Genomic DNA, 22,614 nt, shown 5'->3' with positions numbered 1-22,614 from the left:
TCCTGCTTTGCTTCTTTATTTATTTTCATTTAGGGTGTCAAAAGCTTGGGAACGCAGTTACAGCACAAAGCAGAGTGTCTGGAGAGAGCCACGTTATGGTTTCCTTTAAAAAAAAATCTCGATATCTCTATCTCCATCCCTGATCTGGCAGGATTACGGTCCTCAGGGAAGACAAATTGTTTTTTCCAGAGCTAACAGGAGTGAGGTTGTTGTGGAGTCGTGATGTGGCTCAGGATGCTCGCGGTACTGACAGGCAGGCCCAGCATTTTCTGGCCTTCGGGAAGTTTTTATTAGCTAAAAGAAAAGTGCTCAAGTCCCCTCTGTTTCGGGAAGGAGCTGGTGGTGGGAAGGAGACACAGATTTTGGGAGGCTTCGCCCCCAAAGTGGCCTTTGATAAAACCAAAGAAGTGTGTCTGTGAGCTCTCTTCCAGCAGAGGACATGACTTACGACAGAATTCACCTCTAAATTCTCTGAACTTCTGAACTTCACACCCCAGAGATCTCATCTGAAAACACAACATGGCTTTAGCACTATCAGGTCCCGGCAGAACAAGGCCGTGTCCTACATTTCGGTCCCTCTGAGCCTGGAGATTTCCTTTCGTGGTTCACTCTCCCAGCTGATGACTTGGCAAAGTGCTGCCCTGTGTGTTCCTGAGATGTTGGTCTGACAAACTCGAGGAGAAAATGGAGAAGAAAACCTCCAGCTCTCATTTTAGCTGATTTTTGTGCTTGTTTAGAGAAAACACATCTTCCCTGTAAAAATATGAGCTTCGCAGTACTTGCACGCTTAGATAATAACAAGCCTTAAAAAAAACATAAAGCCTTTTGACCAAATTCCTCCTTCAAATATCCCTGCAAGTCCTTTCAGTCTTTACTGAAAAGCTGAGTCAGAAATGGAAGATTTAGCCCCAAACCGTGGCTCGGTGTTGCCAGTTCTGGACCAACTCAAGCAGAGTCAACCATTTACAGCGGCGACAGCTCGTCGTATTCCTTGCCATGAAGAACGGAGCACAACATCTCGTTGCTTGGCTTTCCAACCTCTATTTACCCCCCTTTTTATGCTCTTTTGCCAGTTTTTCTCTGTTAGAAATATGCTAAAAGCATGAAGCCGTAACCCAATGCTTCCTTCAGCCACGTGCGCAAGAAGTCAACATGGAGAGATGCGAACGTGGGGAGGCCAGGAGGGGCTTTGGGCTTCGTTTTGGTGCATTTCTGCCTGCCCTTGAAGCCTTCCTGATGTGTGTCCTGTCCCACAACCTTTCATTTCTCTTTCCTCTCCCAGAACCTCTTTGCTTTAGCGTGAGGTCCGCGTGCTGGAGTGGGGGGAACGCGGAGGTGGGTGGAAATTTGCTGGTCTTTAACTGCAGTTCTTCAGCTACAGAATTATTCTTCATAGGAGCTGCTTTAGGAGGTTTAGCTCTACAATTTCAGTGATTGTATTGTGAGAGCCTTGAAAGGATGTTGCTGGGAGGACTCAAGCTTTGCATTTTTCTAAGAAGTGTCAGAAAATTACTGAGAGCATCTTCTGCTGCGCCTCTGCTTAGCGCTGAGAAATAAGTGGAAGCAGTGCTTGAGCTCTTCCTTTGTACTCCCATAAAAGCAGAGGGTGTGAGAAACCTTTATTTAAGGATTCCTTGGTTTAATTGCACTCGTGTTTTTTGGAGTTCAGAACCAGAACAGGTTTCTTTTTGAGACAGGCCCTCCTGCTTCTTCAGGCAGAGGGAGTTTGGGTTTCTGGGAGGTGGTGGTGGGCAGCTACCGCTGGAAAAGCCTCAAAAAGAGCTTCAATTTTCACGGGTTAGGATGCTTTGCTGAGATGTGCATTGCTTTTCATGGTCGAATCTCACCTTCTGTCATCTTTGCCTGCAAAGCCAACCTGCAGGAGGCAGCGGCCACAGCAGTGGAAGGAGGGTTTTCTCTGTCAGCAGGCACATTTCGATAAATCTTGGCCTTTAAAAAACACATTTTGCAGAGAGTATCGGAATACGTAGCCGTGAGAACATAGCGAACCTTATTTTTCTCTGCGTTAATAACCGCTGCGTGTAGCAGGAAGCCAAAATCATTATTTTATCTTTCCCTTTTGCCCACTGAAGCTGTCAGACTCCACTCGCTAAAAGCATCCGTGCTTCTGGGGTAACTGCTGGTTGCAGCCCTGCTGCCTGGAGGTGTTCATTACTTGTTTTAAGCTCGTTTTTTTGCAGACCTTGGCTGCTCGGGGCCCATGCTGGCAGGTTCCTGAGGATTCGAGGTGTGTGTTTGCTGCAGCACATCACCAGACTCTCTCAGAACTCTCTGCAGAACACCAGAGGGACTTCTGATGCTCATCCCCTTGAGCAACGGAGTGAAAATCTGAAGCTCTGTAGTCCGGTGAGCTTGAGGGATTTGGTCTTTGTGGGGTTATTGATCCTTCTACCCGCAGTTTGCGTTGCTCGTGGTGGTGTCGGGCAGTTTGTCCATCCTTGTGGATGCCCAGGACCTTCCAGCACAGTTATCCTCTGCTCCTGCATCACTGGAAGTTGTGGGATCCGTTGGATTCCTCCAGGAACCGGCCTCTCGTGCCTGGCAGCTGAGGGAGAGCTTCCAGGCTGCTTTCCCTGCTGCACCTCCCCGTTCTTTTTGCTACATCGGGAAGAAAACCAATAAATTCAGTCTGCTCCACCCGCGTTTCCTCAGCATAGCCAGGAGCCAGCTGCTCCTAACTTGCAGGAGCGGATATAAATCACTTCTGTGGGCACTGAAACGGGTGGAGAATAACAACCAGAAGCGTGCAACCAGGTGAGAACCAGGCTGAGTGCCAGGCGTGGTGCAGACCCCTCAGCATGAGACCCCCCGAGCACAGGACACGCTCTTCCTCGGACCCCTTGGCCACTGGGGTTAAACCCCAGACACCCCAAGAGCTTTCCTCTCTGGTTCCTTTTTGGCATCGGAGGTACCAGCCTGGCAGGCTGCTGGCGAAAGGAAAAGCAACACCAAATAATTTAGTGGCTGCGTTTTTCGTACCCAGGAATGAAAAAAACGCCCTCGTTTTCATTTCCTCCCCCCCAGATAACTGGGGGTGCAAAGCTGGGTTTGCTTTGGCTCCCCTTCCTTGTCCAAAAATTGTTTTATTTATTTTTTAATGGGTTGTTCAAAATGCGATCGGTGCTTTTGCATTTCACAAGGATCTCTTGAAGCAGGTGCCTCAGGGGGCAGTGGGTCCCTTGGTGTTGTTTAGCTCTAGGGTGGGTTTCTCAACAGCTTTGGGCTCCCCGTGGGGATTTCTTCCCAGCTGCTTCACGAAGGAAGAAGATTTTTCCTTCCCATCGTGGTGTGGATTCAGCGCAGCCCCTCCTGGAGCCTCCCATGGCCTGGTGTGAGCAGTGCCTTGTGGATTCCTGTGCCTTGACGGTGAAAATTGCCCTGTGCTATGAAGGAGTTTAATATTTTTTAAAGCATTTGTCTTTTTTTTTATGTGGTATTGGAGTCTTGAAACGGATAACGGAGCTGAAAGCAGCGCAGTGAGATGGTTATCTGCAAACATAAGAGCAGAGCACGAAAACGAACTTCTCCACGAGCACTGCGCTGAATTGCTCGGATTTGGTAAACTGCACATTGCTAAAAAACAGCACTTTGGCCAGGAAACCAGCCCGAAAACTGCACCAGAGCTTCTCTGCAGCCACCAATTGGGTTTCAGAGTCTGCTGGCTTGGGATTTCTAACGCTGGAGAAGAAAAAAAAAACACATTTTAGTGTTTTAGTGTTCAGTTGTCGTGGAGTGTTTGAAAACTGGTGGAGAAGGGCAGGAGACCGCTTTTGACGTTTCTCTTAATTCTCATTTCTGTGAAATCCCTCAAGAAAAGACAACGGTGCTCCCATGAAGATGGGACTTGAGAGACCGGGAAGGAGCGTTCAGGTTAAGGGGTCTTGGTGTGGCCCCAAAATGAGTCGGGGGCAGCGTCTGGGGGGAGCTCTTGCTGCTCCGAGGGAAATGTTGGGCTTTTTTTTTTTTTCCCTTTTTCCTGTTGGCTTCAGCTTCTCGGTGGCTTTAATCTAACAACCCTAAACATCCAGAAAAAAAAAAATTTTGGAGGAAATTCTTCACTTTAAGGGCGGTGAGGCCCTGGCACAGGCTGCCCAGAGGAGCTGGGGGTGCCCAAGGCCAGGCTGGACGGGACTTTGGGCAACCTGGTCTGCTGGGAGGTGTCCCTGGCAGGGGTTTTTGGAACTGGATGAGCTTTGAGATCCCATCCAACCCAAACTGTGATTCCTCCTGGCAGTATTTGCGTGGTGCGGTTGCCTTCTGAGCCTTTTTTTCAACTTATTTAAAAAAAAAAAAAAACCTCGATTGGAGCTGCAAGCCGTTCTGTCGCGAAAACATGCGAGCATTAGGAGAGCTAATGAATGTCAGATACATTCTCTCCTGTCATGAAAATTACAGACAGAAACTTGCCGAGGCTCTGAGTGGCTCCGCAATTCACCTCTTTGTGCAGCAGGAGCTGAAGGCAGCCTTGATTGCTTCTCTTCCCACGTTCCCCATTAGCCTGGACGCTTAACGAGGCTTTGCTTTTTTGAGGAGCCCACCCACGTTCGATTCCTCACGCTTTTCTCCTCCATTATCCCGGTGGGTTACGCTGAAACGCGTGGACATTCTTTGTCAGAAGCGGCGTTTTTGAGGATTTTGGGGCTTTTTCATTGCTCCTTTCCATTTACCTTCCGCCGGCCCCGTTAATTGCCAGTTCCGAGCGGGCACTGCTGAGCGCGGTGACCGCTCCGTGTGAGCAGCAGGGAGGTCGTGGCACCTCCTGTAAGGGGCTGGGGAGCTCCGGGGCCCCCTCCAGATCCCAAAATATTTGGTTTTCCCCTCCCTTGGGGTTTGCTGTTCCCACTGCCCTGCTGGGGGAACGGGAACGCGGCGAGCTGAGCGCCTCGACCGGCGTCCCATCGAGCGAGGGGCATGGCACTGAAACAGATTTGCTCCTGGTGTGCTGTGGAACCATCTCTCATGGAACTTAAATATTGTATTTATTTATTTTCCTCTAAGGAATATGAAACCAGGCTGTGTGAAGGACAAGGAGCCAGAACCCCAGCTGATGGTAAAACCCAATGTGGTTACAAAACAGAAGCGATGGAATAAAAGCGTTACATCTATCCCCTAAAAAAAGCAAGGGGAAGAAAGGAAATAAATGCGTTTTAATAACACAATCTTTTAAGGTTTAAGCAAGAAAAAGGAAAGGAGAGGTTATTCATGAAGGAGCTGACTTCGATCCCAGCTTTGGGGGAGAGAAGTCCCCCGGGGAGCACTCAGCTGCCTCTTCGGAGTGGGAGCAAAGTGTTCGGGCACCTCCAACTCTAAATGTAAGCGGTGTAACCCAGGGATGCCCTACAGCCTTCCCTTTGCTCCTTGGTCTGTATTTGAGACCCGAGACCCCGAGGGAGCTCTGCTCATCCAAGCCAAGGTGCGTCCTCCTCATCCTCCCTCCCTCCTGACACCCAAAATTTGGCCGAGCGGAGCCTCTGCGTCGATCCCTCCCATCCCACGGCACTGCTGCAACGCGGTGCACGTTTCAGAGTGGTGCACTTACATAAAATACCCACTTTTTTTTTTTTAAAACACCAAGAATCTAGGCAGTTTGGGCCGGATGAAGCAGCAGCTGCGTGCGGATTTCTCCAAGACAGATTCTGGTTAATAGCCCCGGCTCGAACAGCCTGTGAGTAATGCTGCAACTCCTGCCACGCATGTTGATGTGCTTCCACTGCTCCTCACAAAGCCTGCAGACGTCCTCCGTGCCTCGAGCAACCTCCCCAGCACCTTCAGATCCAGGGATGTGGACGTGGACGCTTGCTTTGGAGCCTACAGGTGTGTCCGAGCAGCCCTAACCTGCTGCATAAATCACTTTTTGGCTCATTTTGACCAAATTTCTCTGTTATATTTCTCTGGAAGCACGGAGCAGCTGCCAGCTTTTGGGTCCCAGCAAGCAGGGTGCAGAGGTGCAGAGGAGGAGGGCGCAGTCCCCGTTCCGCGGCGCAAAGTTCACGATCTGCCAAAAACCGTGTGTTTTCACATCTTTTCCGCAGAAACGAGGTGCTGCTGCATAAATTAAGCACGCGTGGCAACGAAAGCCCTGTAAAGGGTGCGTTTGGCTCTGGCTGGTAGGTTTTTTTTTGCGTAGCATCTGCTTGGTTCCTGCAGCGACTTTTTTTTCCTAATTACCAACGCCTCGGTACATAAGGGGAGCGACTTCCAGAGGAAAGCAGACAGAAGGACGCCGCTTTTCAGGGAACCGACGCGTCGGGGGAAGCTCTGGAAGAGGACACAGAGTACTGCTGGAAAGCACTCAGATCCTGCGAAGCTTTGGTTGTTATTTATCGCTTGAATGATTTTGTGCTTTTAGTCCTAGGCAGGCAGGAGAGCTGGAAGCTGTTTTGGTCCCTGTGATCGCCGCCCGTGCCACGTCGGAGCTGCAAACCCTCGTGCAAGGCACCACGATGAGGAAAATGTGGAAAAGAGCTTGAGCTGTCGTAAGGAAACAGCACTTGGAAAAGGAAGGTGGCTCTAGGAGGTCGTCTGCATCCCAGGGTGGGTGATTCTTGTGCCTGGAAAAACAGGCACAGAAAAAATAGACACAGGGGAGAAAGGAGCCAGGAAATCCATCGTGGGGCTGGTAGGAGCACAGGTACCAGGGACACACGCCTGGGCCCACGTCTCCAGGCACTGTTTTGCCCACCAAGCTCCAGGGCTGCAGCCCGGTGCCCACCTTTTAACATCATCTCCCACCCTCCAGCCTCGTCCCGAGCAGTTCAGAGTTTTTCCTGGTCTCCTCCTGCTGAATCCAGGGCTGTGACCCTCAGAGTTTATTTAAAAAAATAATTGCTATCTTCAAACCAAACCGCGAGGGAGCCTGCGACTCTTTAAATCTTCTCTTTGGTTTTTGGTTTGATTTGGGGAGGAAGAAGTTACCGGGCGCTCTTGGGAAGTGACGCTGCTTCCATTTTTAGTTAAGGGGTGTTGTTTTTTTTTTCCGTGAAATGTGAAGCAATGGACAAATTGCTTAATATTTTCCACTTTCCTGTGCAAGCCCACGCGCGGGGCGGCGTGCTGCTGCCTTACCCAGAGCTTGGTGCTTCTGCTGCCTGGGCTGGGAGCCCTCGTGTCGTGGACGTTGGCAAATCCATGCCTAGGGGCACCTCAGGGCTGCGCTTACTGCTCTCTGAGGGTTTTATCGAGTGGTTTCAGGTCTCCAGCCCCCCCTGCCAGCCTTGTCCTCGGGTTATTCAGTTTAATTTATTGAAGTACATGCAGTGATCCTGCTAAAATAGCTGCTGTGTCTGCTCGTTAGAACCATAAGGAAGCCTTAAGATGAGTTTTAAGAGTGTCAGCCCTTCTTACTGCGTTAAGGCAAGGAGAAAGCGTTTATAAGAAGTTCTGTCAAGTTTTTCTTTCCTCCTCTTCTCCTTTCCTGGGACGTGCTCTGATTGCTCCTCCTAACCAAGAGTGGACCAGTCCAGCTTGAAGGGACCAGCAAATATCAGCCCAGCTGCCCAGGAGGCAGAAAGGTGGCCGGCACCACGAGCCAGCCCGGCTCTCCACGGGGAGACATCGGCGTGCAAGCGGGTGCTGCAGGATCAGTTTTGTGCTGGCTTTTCCTGCACAATTCGTGCGTGTTTTAGGATGGGAGCCCAACACCATTGATCAAGGCTGCTGGAACATCAGAGCTATCTGCTGTGCGTTGATGGAGGGCCAGCTGCTGTCATGAGCCAAGGCAGAAAAGGTTGAGGGAGCTGCAGCAGCACTTTGAAGCTCTTTACACCGATTTTTGCCCCTGTTTTACTCAGCGTTTGTGCGGTACGGCACAGCCTGGGTGATGTTTGAGCACTGAGCACCCTGGGGGCATTTGGGATCTGCAGTGCTGAGCGCTCACAGCCTGCCTGCACCCACCCCATGGTTTGCTTTTGCTTCTGTGCGTGCGCTCTCGTGTCCTCACACCACTGTGGGTGTTTCCTAAACTGCTCGTGAAGCGCCCCTGGGACCCAAAACGCGTTTGAAAAAAAAATAATATTTATCAGGGAGGTGATTAACTTTGTCAGAGTGGCTCATTTTGTTTTAAAAGCAGAGAAGCAACCCTTTCCAATTCTGATCTAAGCTTTTAGCTGATTGCCTGCAGCTCCCCGGGGGAACCCTGCTCCTGCTCCTGCCGTGGTGTGGTGATGGTTCCCCGTCTGCCCGAGTGACTCTGGCGCCTCGTGGAGGTTTGTCGGTGGGACAACGCGATGGGGCGCCAATTAGGGGTGTGCTGTAATGACAGCAATTAGGGAGGTGCGTGTGGGGAAGTGGTTTGGGGCAGAAGACACCTCAAAGCCCACCCAATTCCACCCCCTGCCACGGCAGGGACCCCTCCCAGCAGCCCAGGCTGCCCCCAGCCCCATCCAACCTAGCTTTGGGCACCTCCAGCTCCTCTGGGCAGCCTGGGCAGGGTCTCACCACCCTCATAATTAATAATTTCTTCTTATATCCAATCTAAATCTCCCCTCTTTTAGTTTAAAGCCACTACCCCTTGTCCTGTAGCCCCCTGTGTCAGGATGCAGGGACCCAACCCAAACAGCTCCCTGGCGTTTTGCTATGGAAGGATAAAAGCAGTTAAAATAAATACAGAAGGCACTTCATCCGTCCTGAAATCCTGCTGAAGGAGGGCTTCTTGCTGCTTTCGGTGCTTCCTCCATCCCTCTCAGCTCGGTGTCAGCCCCCAGCGAGTCGCAGGCTGCCCCCTCCCGCTGTCCCCTTCCCAGGCGTGGGAGCGCACGCGCTGCAGCCCACGTCCTCGGGAACAAAGCCTTCGCCTTTTCATCTGTCAGAGCGCTCTGCTCCGAGAGAGGAGCTGTTAGTAATCCCTCATCAGTCTAATTTTAAATATCTCGCACGGATTTAAGTGTTCTCCAGCTTTTCATACACATGAAGAGTGCCTAATGGATTCACCTGCGCTCCCAGTGCCCTGACGATGCGTTGGATGTGTTCAGGCTCATTCCCACTGCCATCTAAAGGCTCTTGGCTGCAGTTCCTTAAAATTTAGGGTCTGAAGACCACCTTCGGTTTGGGACAGGTCGTATTTTGTTCAATCAGGAGTGGGTTTCCCCCAGCCCCGTGCCAGGAGATTGCAGGGGGCGAATCGCTGCCGTGCCGGTGCTGCCGCCCGCAAGCACCACGTTTGGGTGCACTCAAAGGGGGAGCTGAAAGGGGAGCTGAAAAGGGGCAGAGGTCGCTGCTGATGCAGTAGGAACGTGCCTCTCCGTGCTTGCTTTCCACACCAATGGAGCTAATTAACAGAGAGCAAATCTGGTTACCAACATCCTTCACTCACAGGCAGTCCTGTTTGCCATACGGTCAGCAAAATCGTGTTTTTGGTGGGTTTTCCTGCAAATGCTGTCACACCGTGGCTCATACACCTGGGACAAAGCATATTAGACCTTATTTGTATTATTTGACCTTAATCAGCATGCTGGTCCAGGGCTCGCCCTGGAAAATAAGCATCGAGCACCGTGCTGGGAGCTGGCCGGGGCTCCCCGTGCGCGTTTAACAAACGCGTTGGCTCGCAGCTATTGTTCCTCTGGGAGCGATCGCAGCCGACGCACAGCGCTGGATGCTAAGTGATTAAAATGCGTAAATTAGCGGATGTTAATAGCTCTGTCAAACTCGATTTCACTGAGGCCTGGTTAACCTGGAGACGCTGCTGATAAGCGAGCTGGGCTGTCGCTTTTACAACACCTCCCTCTCCGGACACGTTTATTCTGTGCCACGTGGGGTTTGTTTGATTTTATTTTTCCATAAATCAGCGTTAATAATGCCAGGTTGTGCTTCCCATCCATATTCCTCTCTTTTCTTTCCAGCCCCTCTCTTAGGTGACCTCAGGCTGGCAGCCTGGTGACAAGGTGGAGGTAGCGCAGCGAGGTTGGGCCGTGGTAAAGGACACGTTGCAGCAGCTCCTGCTTAGAGGGCTTGGTCCTAAGTGCCAAAAAGATGCTCCTGGTGCAAAACACAGCAACCTCGGTCGGGCTGTGACTTCCCCACGTGGGTCTGGACTCGTGGATGTGCTGCTGAGGATGGATCCAAAGCCAAGTGGGTGCTGCTCAATGATTTAGTGTGCGCCGTGAGCCACCGCTGCAGCTCTCCGTGTGCATGGGGAGCTTGGTCCTGGAGCTCCTGCGAGATAAGGATGATAAGAAAACACTGATAGCCAGCGTTTTCTGCAAGATGCAGGTAGTGGGGTGATGGATCCCATCCATACTTCAGTGTTTCACTCTTTGGAAGACTAAAATACGCATAAAGCAGCTTAAAAATTGTGGGTAGATGGCACAGGGCTCCTGTTGATGGGGTGTTCTCATTCTGCACACCCAGATCTGCGGGGTGAGCCAGGTTTTTTCTCAGTTTTTCTGCTGTGCAGCACTCAGAGGCCAAGGGACCCGTCCGTTGTGTCCATGCAGAGCGTGGCCCTTCGTCGGGAGAGCTGGGCGCTTTCAGCCCTCATCTCTGCCACCACATACCCACTTATTTGCCACACAAGTGTGTCTAGTACCAAAACAGCAGCACTTTTTCCTTTTCCATTTCAGAATCTGTAGTTTTATTCCCATGGGAAAGCGGAGAGCCGGGGGGAGGTGGCCTGTGGCCACCCCTTGAAGCGCTCCCGATTACGCCAAGGTCCGCTGATTAAAGCTTTTGCTCATTAACTTCATTATCTCCGCTCTGCTGGCATCCAAGCGGTGCACATGGTGCAGCGAGCGGCGTTTCCAGCCCTGCTCCAGGGTGTTCGTGGCCCCCCCTGAGGTTGCCACAGGTCTTGGGGGATGTGGGATCGCTCTGGGACCTCATCCTCATCTCAGTGCCACCGGGAACGCTCCCGTGCTCGTTACCCATGTGCTAATGAGATGGGCTTTGGTGTCCAGCCACACAGAGGCAGGAATAAACAGTGCTGGTGAACCCCAGAGCTTGCAGCATGCAACCAGGGGAGTTTTTACATCTCCAGTGCCCATTTTCTGGGTTTAGACTTGCAAGTGAGTGGATTTAGTAGGATTATGGCTTTATTTTCCACTCTTCTGTCTGATCACACGTTGGCCGTGACCTGCTCCGGCACCAAATGGTGGCGAGGCCGCGGGGAGGTGGCACTGCCCTTCGTGCCCTCCTCTCACCTCTTCCCCAAACGTGTTTTACACCAAAATGCATCGTTCTGAGCCTTTTGGCCAGTGTTGATGTGGAATCTGCACTCTGGATGTCAGAATATCCCAACCAGATATTCTGGGGCTCCGAGTGGCTGCAGCCGCTTTCGCTTTGGCAATCCTAAAACCCCTGTGCTTTTAGGATTTTTTCTGCAGGCACATTTCTCTCCAGTAGAGCAGTGAATTTTGCTTCCATCCAGCTTCTGCGGCTTCTTGCTCCCCGGTATTTTCCACGTTATCAATGTCATCTTCACTTCTCCTCTAGCAACTTCCAGATTTTTTGCAGTACCAGGAGGTCCCCGCATTTTGTGCCTGCCGACGATCCTCCGAACACGTCTGTTCCTCTCTGGAGGAGAAATAAATGTAATAAAGGGAGTAAAAGTTAATCTTTTCCAGGAGCCAAAGCTCTACTTGGCTTCTCAGCCTTCCTCACCTGGGAAATGGCATATTTTTCTATTTTTTGTACAGACAGAGCTGGCCAGGAGAATTGTCTTGGATGAAAGCTGAGGGCAGGCGAGGAGCCTCGTGCGGAGCCACCGGCTGCAGGAGGTTTGGGGGCAGTTTGCCTTGGAATTTCTGTCAGCTCAGGAGCACAGCGATGGTTTGAAATCCTTGAGAGCTTTTAATAAGTGGAGAAAACACAAGGCCAGCGCAGCCAAAGGTGCTGAGAGGATGCCCCTTCCTGCTGGAGGATCCCCCCGGCTTAAAAACCCCAATATTCAGGGAGTGCTTAGGAGATGTCTCCATTCCGCCAGCTCCTCGGCTGCTCGCAGTGCCCGAGAGGTGATCTTTTGGGATCTATTTCTAGCAGGGGTGATCCTGTAAGTCAGGAATGGCAGGAATTCATGCGGCTGCCTCCTGCTGGAACCGGGTCGGGGCTTCCAGCAGAAGCCTTCGCCTCCAGGGGTGCTTGAAATGGGAAAATTAATTTTTGTAAGAGGATAAAATCCTCTTTTTTTTTAGGTAGAAACGTGATACCTAAGCTGTTAATCTGATTTAGCTTTTGGTTGGCCCCCAAAGTGGTCAGGTTGTTGGACTTGATGAGTTTTCGGGTCCCTTCCTACTCAACCATCTCATTCCCACCGTGACTCCAGGAGCTGCACGTGCCTTCAAAGGTAATTCTTGCTGTAAAACCCCCTCTAGGTTTTGCAGACATAATCTCTGGAGGTCCCTTCCAACCCCTACAATTCTCTGATTCTTCCTGCCTGCCATAATTTTGGGCTGGCTCACTGCAAAGATGACCAAGGAACAGTCACGGGACGGCTGCACCAAGCCCGGTGCTTCCCGGGCATGAAAATTTATCATTTTATTAAGCACTGAAGGCCCAAATCTGTCTTTTTTTCTGCAGGCTCTTGCTCCCCCTCGTGTCTGTGTGGGGCTCGTGCAGCCCACGGGCTGGTGTTAAGCTCTCTGGGGGGGGTTAAGGACCTGGGGGTGCCCATCTCTGGGGGTCTTGAGGCCGGGCTGAATGGGGCTGGGGGCAGCCGGGGCTGGGGCAGGGGTCTTCAAAAATAACCCACCACGTTTTTCTGATGTTGTTGGAAGGGACAAATGTCAATCCACTGCAGGAGGAGATTTCTGCAAAAAGCTGCCCCAAATAACGAGCTTTGCACGGAAAGTGGAGTTTTTAAAGCGTGTTTATAGCAGATTTTGGGTAAAACAGGAGGTGCTGGTGTGGTCGGATGAGCTGCCAGCCCCGTCTCCGCTTCTCCCTGGTTGCTCTGTTGGTGGAAACGTGCTGGAAGCATCCCGAAAAAAAGGCTCAGGAAATGGGATAGAAAAAGTTTCTTCTTCCCCAGCTGTTGAACCCTTACGGCGTGGAGCAGAGGGCTTCCAGCTCCTCCAAGCAGGGTCGTAGCTGCAGAAATGAGCTGGATTTGGGCAATCCCGAAGCAGAAATGAAGCCCCAAGCGAGCTTCAGGCTGGGCAGATGGAAAGGGCTCTGCTGGAAGAAGATTTGGGCACTGGAGCCCCCAGGAGCAGCTGGAAGAGCTCAAAATGATGGAGAAGAAGTGGGACAGCAGCACCCACACCTCTGCTTTCCAGGTGCCGGCTCACCTTCACCTCGGTGGCCAAGTTGGGGCGGAAAAGATGCTAAAAAATGCAGAAACGGGCTTTTTTTAAAAATTGTTATGACAGAAAGAATTCCCAAAGCTGCGAGATGTGTAGTGGCATCGCTCCAAAAAGCAAGCAGTGCCCGGGAGGCAAAAGCTGCGGGTCTGCAGCCTCGAGGGTCCCCTGAGGGTCTGCACGGGGTATTTTGGGATGTGATGCTCCAGAAGGATGCCATTTGGTGTCAGCGTTTGTTGGTGCCGGTGCGGATGGATGCTTTTGTGGCTGGTTTGGAGCTGCTGTGCGCAGGGGGCACGGAGGGAAGTCCTGCAGCAGGTTCCCAGTCTCGACTGATTTGCCTTTTTCCATGGTTTTCTCAGGACGAGGTGGCAATGAACATCTTAAATAACAATTAGCCTAAGCTGCCAAATGCTCATCCTCGTTAAGGTCGTTATCTCAAGCCGGCTGTTACGCTCTGGTCTCCGCGCTCTCCCCGAGGTCCCACCACAGCTCACCTCGCGTGTTAGCCAGGAATTAAAAACCTCATTATCCTCCGGGGATTTCTCAGCGACGCCGAACAAATGCGCACCCACAAAAGCAGTCGGGGAACCCACAAAAGCCTCCAGGGGCCAGCTGTAGCTCGAATTTCCCAAAAAACGGGGCCAAAAGAAGGGAAATCAGCACCCGTCGGAGCAGGCAGGGGTACGAGGCGAGAAGAGCGAGTGCCCCGCGTGTCTCCTGCTGGGGCAGGAGCTGTTCTCCATCTCGGACTGCCTGGTGGTGTCAGAAAGCCTCAGCTACCCTGTTTTTGCCCAAATACCTTGAAACGGTACTGAAATAACATTTCAGGTGCTGTTGTTTTCTCCCCTTGTTCCTTAAAAAAAAAATAATAATCCGTGGATAAGAATAAATTGAAGACACCAGCGCTGCAAAAACGCTGCGCTCGCAAAATTAAAACACAAAGAGAATTTACAAGGGTGTTCCTCTTGCAGTGCAAAACCATCTTTGGCCCAGCCCTTGAGGTTCTCCATAGAAATCGTTTTGGGAGCATTTTTGGGGGCAAAACATTTGGGTTTAGGCTCCAACCACGCAGCAAAACCATTGCTCGACCCGTCCAGGGCGACGCCGGGCAGGCTGCGGCCGTAGTCCCACCCCCCTTGGTTTAGTTACCCATTAGTTAATTTTGTTCTAATGAGGTTCTGCTCCCGTAATCGGGGGGGAAAATCGGGAGGTGGAGGGGGGAGAACCCGAGTTAAAAGGAGCCTAATTAGCAAGTTAATTATAGCAAGCGTGGCAATGGCCCGGTTACATAAACGGGCTATTGTTATGCACGCACCGGGCACCATAAAAGTGCTCGGGTGCGTAGGGCAGCAGCAGGGACGGGACGCGGGGAGCAGAACCCCATAGGTCTCGGGGTTCCCCAAGGGGAGCAGTGCCCTCTGAGGTCTTTGGGGTTCCCTAAAGGACACCCGAAAGCCACCTCCCTCCCTCCCTCCCTCCTTCTGCCTCCCCCCGGAGCTGGAAGCGGAGCAGGCGGTGGCCGCGCCATGCTGAGCAAGAAGAAGTTCAATGTCAATGGGGACCCGGGGATGAAAGCCCAGGTGAGGGCAGGCTCTAGGTACCGTAAGGCTGTCTTCTCGCTTAAAAAATCCTCTTCTTTTCCTCTTCGTTGCTTTCTCCCCCCTTGCTGTTCCCCCAAATTACCTCTTTTTGGAGCTGCCCGTGCCCCTTGATGGCTGCGGGAGAGCTTCGGCTGCGGGGAGCTGCCCCGCGTGCTCCGGGGGCACACGTGTCGTGCTGGGGATGCTCCTCGGGGCTAGAAAAGCCCGAGTGGAAGCAAAATATCCCACACCTGGACGTGGGGCACCTGCAGAAGCCGTTCTCCCTCCTGGCTTGGGATCCTGGGTGTCTGGGCTCAAATTGCAGCGGGCGTAAAGCCGCCGTGTCTGTGCGCGCACAGCGGGTCGGCCGCCTGACCCCAAGCTGCAGCTTTCCAAGGCTCTGTAATCTCTCCTCTTGAGCGTTAACCTGTGTGTGGCTGCTGTTACCATCAGGGGAAGGTTTTTAGGGGCTGGGAAAGTCCCACCCGAACCCGAGCCGCTCTGCGTGTCCCAATCCCTGATGCTTGGGAAGGGAGCGCGGCAACACGGCGCGGCGCTGGTTGCACCGTGCACTTTGGAAGAGATTTAAACAAGGTTTGGGGTCCCTTGGAAGAGATTTAAACAAAGTTTGGGGTCCCTCGGAAGAAATTTAAACAAGTTTTGCGGTGCATCATTTCCTGCTGTCCTTCTGGCTGGACTGAGCCTGAAATTGCAGCCCAAAAATGAAGGGGCGATGTGGGGACCTCTTAGGGGCGCATCGCTCGGTGCCGCTCACACGTGCACGCCCAGTGCTGGGTGTGACGGCTGTCCTGGCTCAAATCCCAGCACAAAAACGTTAAAAAATCAGTGAGGGGTTGGGGCAGCGAGCAGCAGCCCCTGGAGATGCCCCCCAGGAGCCAGCAGCAGATCCCCCTGTCGGGCTTTGAACGCTTGCAGGGGTAACGCAAAGCCCGAGGTTGTGCCCAGCTCGGTGCACGGCTGATTTGGGGTTTTTCCTGCCGGCCATGCGAGTGCTTCAGGAGGTCTGACTGCATCGCTCCAAACACTTGCATCGAATGTCCTTGAGCAGATGATGCGGGGAAGGAAAATATTAACAGCTCCCGGGGTCTGTGATAGGAATTTTTCACCCCGTTAGGTTTCGAGCGTATCCCGCTTCGCCGCGAGCACCGTTCCGCGCTGATGGCCCGATGCTTTGATGAGGTGGTTTGGCTGTCAAGGGATTTTTTTTTTTAAAGAAAGAAATAAAACATTATTTCGGGCCAACGACTTGTTAGAAAAGGAAGATGAAAACCAGCATGTGTGTGCCCTGTCCCCCAGCACCCTTTTTCCTCGTTTTCTGGCTCAAAAAGCGAGGCACAGGGGCTGTAACAACCCAGTGCGCGGGCAGAGTGTCGCTGCTCCAACTGCGGGGCTTGACTTTGGGTTCCTAGACAGGGGTTGCATTCCTTAGGGCCTGATGGCTTCTTTAACCAAAACCAACTCCTCGAAACACCCCGGGGCTTGGCCGAAGGACCCAATTAATAGTTTTCAGCATTTTGGAGATGTAAATATTTAATCCCGTCACACCAGACTGGCTCATTTCTTTTGCCCCGAGCGAAGTCCAAGGAGTTTTGCAGCTGGAAGTCACGTTTCCAATTCCGGCTGTGATTTCGCCCAGCCCAAAGCCCACACGGGGAGCATGGTTGGCTTCCAAAATACGTCCCCAGACCCCGGGGCTCAGCTGTGTCCCCACGGGTGCTGCTCACATCAGCTCCTTGGTGGCACCGGGTGCGCGCTCAGCCCCTGCTGCTCCACGTTTGGGGCACCGGAGGCACTCGGTCACATCCTCCCCACTGCACCTTTCTCTAGATATCCACTCCTAAATGCTTCTTGTTGTAGAGTGCAACTGGGGGGGGGTCATTCTTGGGGTGTTTTTGGTTTTGTCCCATGTATTTTGCACAGCAAACTTGGACCGGTCGCTACAAGAGAGGTGGTGAGCGGGGTCAGTGCCAGTCCTGCAGGTGCTGGATGCCCCCTGCGAGCATTTTGGTACTTGGTCTGGGTGTACTGGGGATGGAAACCTTCCAGTATGGGTTTGGAAAGGCTCAAGGAGGCGATTTAAGTGTCACTGAGGTTAAACACAACCAAGGCAACGTGCCCTCTGCCCCCAAATACCCGCACTTGCAGGCCACCCATAGCCGAGAAGGTGCCACCTCGAGGCTCGGGGTGCTCCTCATCCTCTTGTCTCAGCCCCTTGGCTTTTTCCCTCGGACTTACCCGGCCCTTTTTCTTTTCACAGATCCAGTTTGCCGACCAAAAGCAGGAATTCAACAAGCGCCCGACGAAGATCGGCCGCCGCTCGCTGTCCCGCTCCATCTCGCAGTCGTCGACCGACAGCTACAGCTCAGGTGGGTGCCACCTCCCACCAGCATCACAGGAGGTGCCCGCAGCAGCCCCACGACCCCCAGCTCCCCCTTGTAGTCGTTGCTTTTTTTCTAAAATCAAAAATTAAGAAAATCGAGTTGGAACCTCGCTTTGGCTGGGCTGAGTTTTGTCTCCCTGTGCAGGAACGCATGATTTTGCTCCCCCCTGCGTGCTCCTTTGAAATTGGCACGGCAAAATCATGCTTTCTCCTTCAGAGGTGCTCAAGTTGGTTTTCTTGGAGCACGTTTTGCTGAAGGTTAATTACCGGAGCAATTTATGGAGGCTTCTTAAACCCAGCAAGAGTTGGAGCCCCCCAAAAACCAGACCAAGTTTGTTGTGTGCCCATTCGCATTCAGTATTTAGAGCTGGTGCCAAAAAGGCAGCACAACTGAAAACAAATTGGAACTGCTGCAGGAGGGGTTGGGACAGCTACAGAAGGGATTGGGATCCGATTCCCCATCCCCCAGGGGGCCGTACTGCCTCTGATCCCCTCCTGCTCCCAGCCCCTTGCTCGTACCACAGCAGATGGTATGGTGGGGAATGAGGAGGGTTCGTGGGGAGGCTCCAGCACAATCCCTCGTTTTCCTTCTCTCTGTTAGGGCAGGGAGCCTCCTGCCTGGCTGCTGCAGGCAGATTTTGGGCACGGGGGGACAGCCAAAGGCACGAGGTTGAACCAGAGCAGGCGTGAGCCTCTCTCCATCCCCCCCAACTCCAGTTGAGCTCCTACTCAACTCCAGTGCTCAGCTCCAGGAGATGCAGCTCTGATCTCACCCCAGGCACACCAGGACTCTCCTTTTTACCTCTTTTCCCAGTTCATGGATCGCGTCCTCTCCGTGCTGCCCCGAGGAGCCCCCTCGGGGGGGAATTTCACCTTCTCCTCTGCTTCGTGCTGGCGTTAATGATTAGACTGCCCTAACACGGCTCTGCAATCACTATAATGTTCGTACGGGTTTTACAACCCCATTTGATGTCTAATCAGCAGGGTATACTCGACGTGACTCATTTTTAAAGACTTAAGAGGCTAATTAACCTGGCTAATGTTTCACGCTTGCGCCCGATTCGCAGCTGGAAGAACGGGGAGCACCTTCGGGGAATTCTCCTCCACCCCTTGCACCGAGCGCTTCCAGCCAAAATCATCAGCACCAGCAATTAGTTAATGGGTGAAAGCATTATATTTTCTTCCTAACGAAAGCTGCTGGGCTGGCAGCTGAGAGGGGAGATTTCTGTTCCCAGGACAGCTGCAGGATGGGCAGGAAAATCCCACCCGTGTCTCTCTCTGAGCAGCAGCACCAAGCGGGGTGCTCCAGGGATGGGTAAGGGCTGGAAACGAGATGTGCGGGGAGCAGAGAGAGCAGGTGAGGTCCGAAGGTTTGGAAATCCTTTTTTTTGGAGGGCTCAGTGTTTGAAGCCGCTGTGCCTGCCGTGGTGGCCACGTGGGAAAAAAACGGCATCACAAGGCTGCTGCAGGATGCAAAGCACGGAAACGCCGATGAGCTGAGCCCAGTCCGGGCCACACGTGGAATAATTCATTAAGATGAAGACCCCTCCCCTGCTGCTGCTCAGAAAACACAACGTGAGCATTATTTTCTGCTCTCCTGTTCTCGATGTGCCCAAGGACGTGCTGCTCAGCACCTATTGCAAGCCAGGGAGCTCACGAGTGCAACTTTGGAGTCGCAAACCCAGTGGCAAATCCCGTACGTTCCCGTAACTTCTTCCCCTTTCTGCAAAAGTCAAATAATTTACGTCTGCTGGGACGAAGATTTGGGGATCAGCTGGGTAACAGCAGCCCCGGTGCCTGGAACGGCGACGCACGCAGCACCGCGGGCACCCAAATGAGATTAGGGCAGTAATGCCTTTAATTAGAGGCGATTGACTTCCCCCTGGTGCTGTTTCATAACTTTTTATAAAAGGCTGTGCAGAAAAACAAGGTTTAGGTTTACTTCTCAGCTCGGCTGTAGCAGAAGCCCCAGCTGGAGGGGCTTCATCCTTCCTTGTCTCCACGATGTCAGTGCTATCGGTGTCGGCACATCCTCAGCTGAGCACCAGCAGGGCTGAACAGCACCGAATTTAGGCTCAGACCCAATTTTTGCTGGGTTGGGACACCGGCTGAGGTGCCTCCTTTATCCCCCCCAGGGTGTTTTGTCACTGGATAACAGCACCCAAAATGCTCACGGTGTTCTCTTGGAAATAACACGATTTATATTAAAAAGCTGCTGGGGTTGGCTCTCTGGAGTGCCAACCCCAGTTCCGAAGCTTCCATTAATCAACTTGTGGGTAATTTGGGGTGAAATCTGGGAGATTGACCATCCTACCAGTTACTGGGGTGTTTCCAGATTTCAGGTATTAGGAATCCTTTCATTTCTGTCGTGTGGATTTGGCAGGAAAGCCAGGGCAATATTTACTGTTCTGTACCCGTGTGCTCTCACACTGCACCGCCACTATTGGTCTAATTAGTCTAATTAGTCTAATTATCACAGCGATGCTCCTGTATCACACGTATTTAGCAGTAAAGACCCGTCTGCATCTGAAAATCCAGCTCCCATCTAGGCAAGCTCTTTCTTTATAAAACTTGCTTGCACAAAACTTGCACAAAACTTGCTTTCAGCCCCAAAACGCCGCGCTCTGATTTTAAAGCCCCCCCTCCCCACACAGATTAGCCGTCTTCAAGGAAGCAATCCTCCTTTAACTAATTAATCCTGCCGGAGCCCTCGATGTAAGAGCTGGCTGTTACAGAACTCATTTTTTTTGTTAACAATCCCAACTTCCAGCCCTTTGGGAGCTGCCGGGGGGCAGCTCGAGGAGCCCGTGGCCATCCCCGGGGCGGGCTCGCCTTTTGGGGGCAGGCAGAGAAATTCCAGCAATGTGTAATTCTTCCCGGTAAGCAGATCAGACCCAGGCAGGGCTCGGGGAGCCTGGCACGCCGACAGTGGCAGCGTTAAGCTCGTGCCTGGTGGTCCTTGGAGCTTTTTCCACCCTCCAGGACCGAGCACGGTCAGCTCCTGGGTGCTGCCGGCACGACGAAGCCATGGCTGGGCTGGTGGATGAGTTTCAAGCCTTGCTTTGGATCTTCTGCCCTGCAGACGCCAGCAAAGGCACCAGGAGCTGGCAGTGCACACCTTCACGTGGTTTTTATCATTATAGATATTTATCCAGAGGTCTGGGTGCCTCCGTAAAGCTGCTGGAGGGCAATGGTAGAGCCATGGGCTCAGGCACGGTGGTCTCCTTGTGGCATGATGCAAGAAGCTCTCGCCCTGGTGCCACCCTCTTCCTCTGGCAGAATTTAAGCACGGAATCGGGATGAAAAGTGGGAAATGCACATCGTTTGCCAGCAGTGCGTGATAATTTGGGGAGCTCTTTTTTTTAAAAGTGGTCGGAAAGCACACGGGGATGGTGCATCTGCTCCAACGAGTTTCAGCTCCAAAAGGAGCTAAACCAAATGATTCTGCAAGAAAGAAACTCCTCGGATGGAGTTTGTTCTACCAGTGGCACGAGCTCCCCTGCAGGTTTTTTCACGAGGCTTGGGGACAGTCCCCTGGGGACACTAGGGACAAACAGTCCCTTTGGCTGGATAACTCAAAGCACAAGTTCCTCTCCAGGCAGATAGATGAAGGCTGCAGCTGGACCCCCTGCCCCTTTTTCCTCCTTTTCATCCTATTCAACGAGCCCACCTCCGTGTGGCCACTTTGGGTGGTTTTGGATTCGGTAAGGATTATCCTGCAAATTTCATGGCTTCTTTTTCTGCAAAAAATTGATTCCAGGGATGGGGAATGCCACCCTGGCTGACCGATAATTAGGGAGCAGCCTCTGCCGTGCCGTCATCCAAAATGCAGCAGGGTCTGGCACCCGAAATTACACCTCTTGGCGGTTTGGGAAGGACTTAAAACATTCATAGGCATGGATGGTGGCTGTCTTAGAGCCAGGAAGGGATAACAAAAGGAAGTCACTGGAGGTAAAGGCTGAGTGGGGAGAAATAAATGGGCGTTAGAAGAAGAAGGGGGGATCCCAGGAGAGGCTGGAGGGAGCTGGGACATCCCCATGGAGAAGCACATCCATGGATGGGTGCAGCAGGTCCCCTCTCGTGGAGGTACCGTGGTTTTTAGGGAGCATCTTCAGCCTCTGACCTCCCTCCTTATCTTCCTCCAGCTGCCTCCTACACAGACAGCTCGGACGACGAGACCTCTCCCCGCGACAAGCAGCAGAAGAACTCCAAAGGCAGCAGCGATTTCTGCGTGAAAAACATCAAGCAGGCGGAGTTCGGGCGCCGGGAGATCGAAATTGCTGAGCAAGGTAAAGGGGACGGGCACATCCACAGGCTCCTGGCTCTCTTGGGCTGTTTGTGCAGCTTTTCCTTCCCCCAAATCCTCATCTTGAAAGGTTTGGTTATTTCCTGACACCATTCCTGTTTGAGGGACAGAATTTTTATGGGATTTTGTGGAGTTACAGGGCATAACCATGGTATTCCTACCAGCCAATTATTGGAGGACTACAATCCAGTGTATTTTGTTAAAAGCAGTGGAAAAGATGAAACCCATCATATAAATTATCCAGCAGGTGATTTTGTTTTAGCGTGGTGGTCTCCAAAACTCTGTCCCAGGGGCAGTGCAGCTCTCAGATGGCTGCAGGGTCCTCCTCTATCTGAAGCTGGTTTTCCTCCGGCCTCGCTCGGCATTTGCAGGTTGAACTTTGGAAAATATGATTATCCTGCATCCTAAATAGCTGGAAAAAAAACCCTCACAGGGTGCTGGATTCTTTTCAGCTGTGTCATCACTGCTTCGGTGCCTCCGTTCAAATCTTTTGCTCTTTTTGAAGCTGACGCAGCCGTAAGAGCCCTGGAGATCTGGGCTGGAAGTGCTGCTGGCAGTTTCTTACGTGCTCGCCCGTCTGTGCTTTGGGTTGATGGACATCTTGTCATTTTTTGCCTTTCAGAAATGCCTGCGCTGATGGCTTTGAGGAAGAGAGCTCAGGGAGAGAAGCCGCTGGCTGGGGCCAAGATCGTGGGCTGCACGCACATCACAGCACAGACGGCTGTAAGATCCCCTCGAAAAGCTCTGATCTTTTTCCCCCCCCTGATGTTTCAGTGTGGGACTATTGAAATGCCATAGCAGGGGGCTGCTACGTGCTGTGACTGCCTGTTCCAGCTGAGAGGCTAGAGACTGCTCGTGCCCTGCAGCCCGATCCTCCCTCTGGCAGGAATTCTTCACTTTTTGTCCTCTAAAACAGACCCCAGGAGGATAATACAGAGGTGTGGTCTCTGAGTCAGCAGAGACAAGTGAGAACGGTCAATTTTGGGGCTGTTTCTGGATAAACAGAGCCTGTCCTTAAAGGTGGTGCAATGCGTGAATCGATGAGGCTCTGCTGCGAGTAATGATCATTAAGAA

The 22,614-nt window shown here is 52.3% G+C and overlaps 1 protein-coding gene across 1 annotated transcript in view; it reads left to right on the top strand.

Moving 5' to 3' along the window:
- Positions 1 to 22,614, top strand: part of AHCYL2 (adenosylhomocysteinase like 2) — a 51,470-nt gene that overhangs the window by 13,270 nt on the left and 15,586 nt on the right. The window contains 3 exon segments of the mRNA XM_068670197.1: positions 17,112 to 17,220; positions 21,380 to 21,523; positions 22,163 to 22,263. Coding sequence (XP_068526298.1) covers positions 17,112 to 17,220; positions 21,380 to 21,523; positions 22,163 to 22,263 — 354 coding nt within the window.

The sequence above is a fragment of the Anas acuta genome, chromosome 1 (genome assembly GCF_963932015.1).
Source record: "Anas acuta chromosome 1, bAnaAcu1.1, whole genome shotgun sequence".
NCBI classification, from domain to species: Eukaryota; Metazoa; Chordata; class Aves; order Anseriformes; family Anatidae; genus Anas; species Anas acuta.
This window is presented reverse-complemented; position numbering and strand designations above follow the sequence as displayed.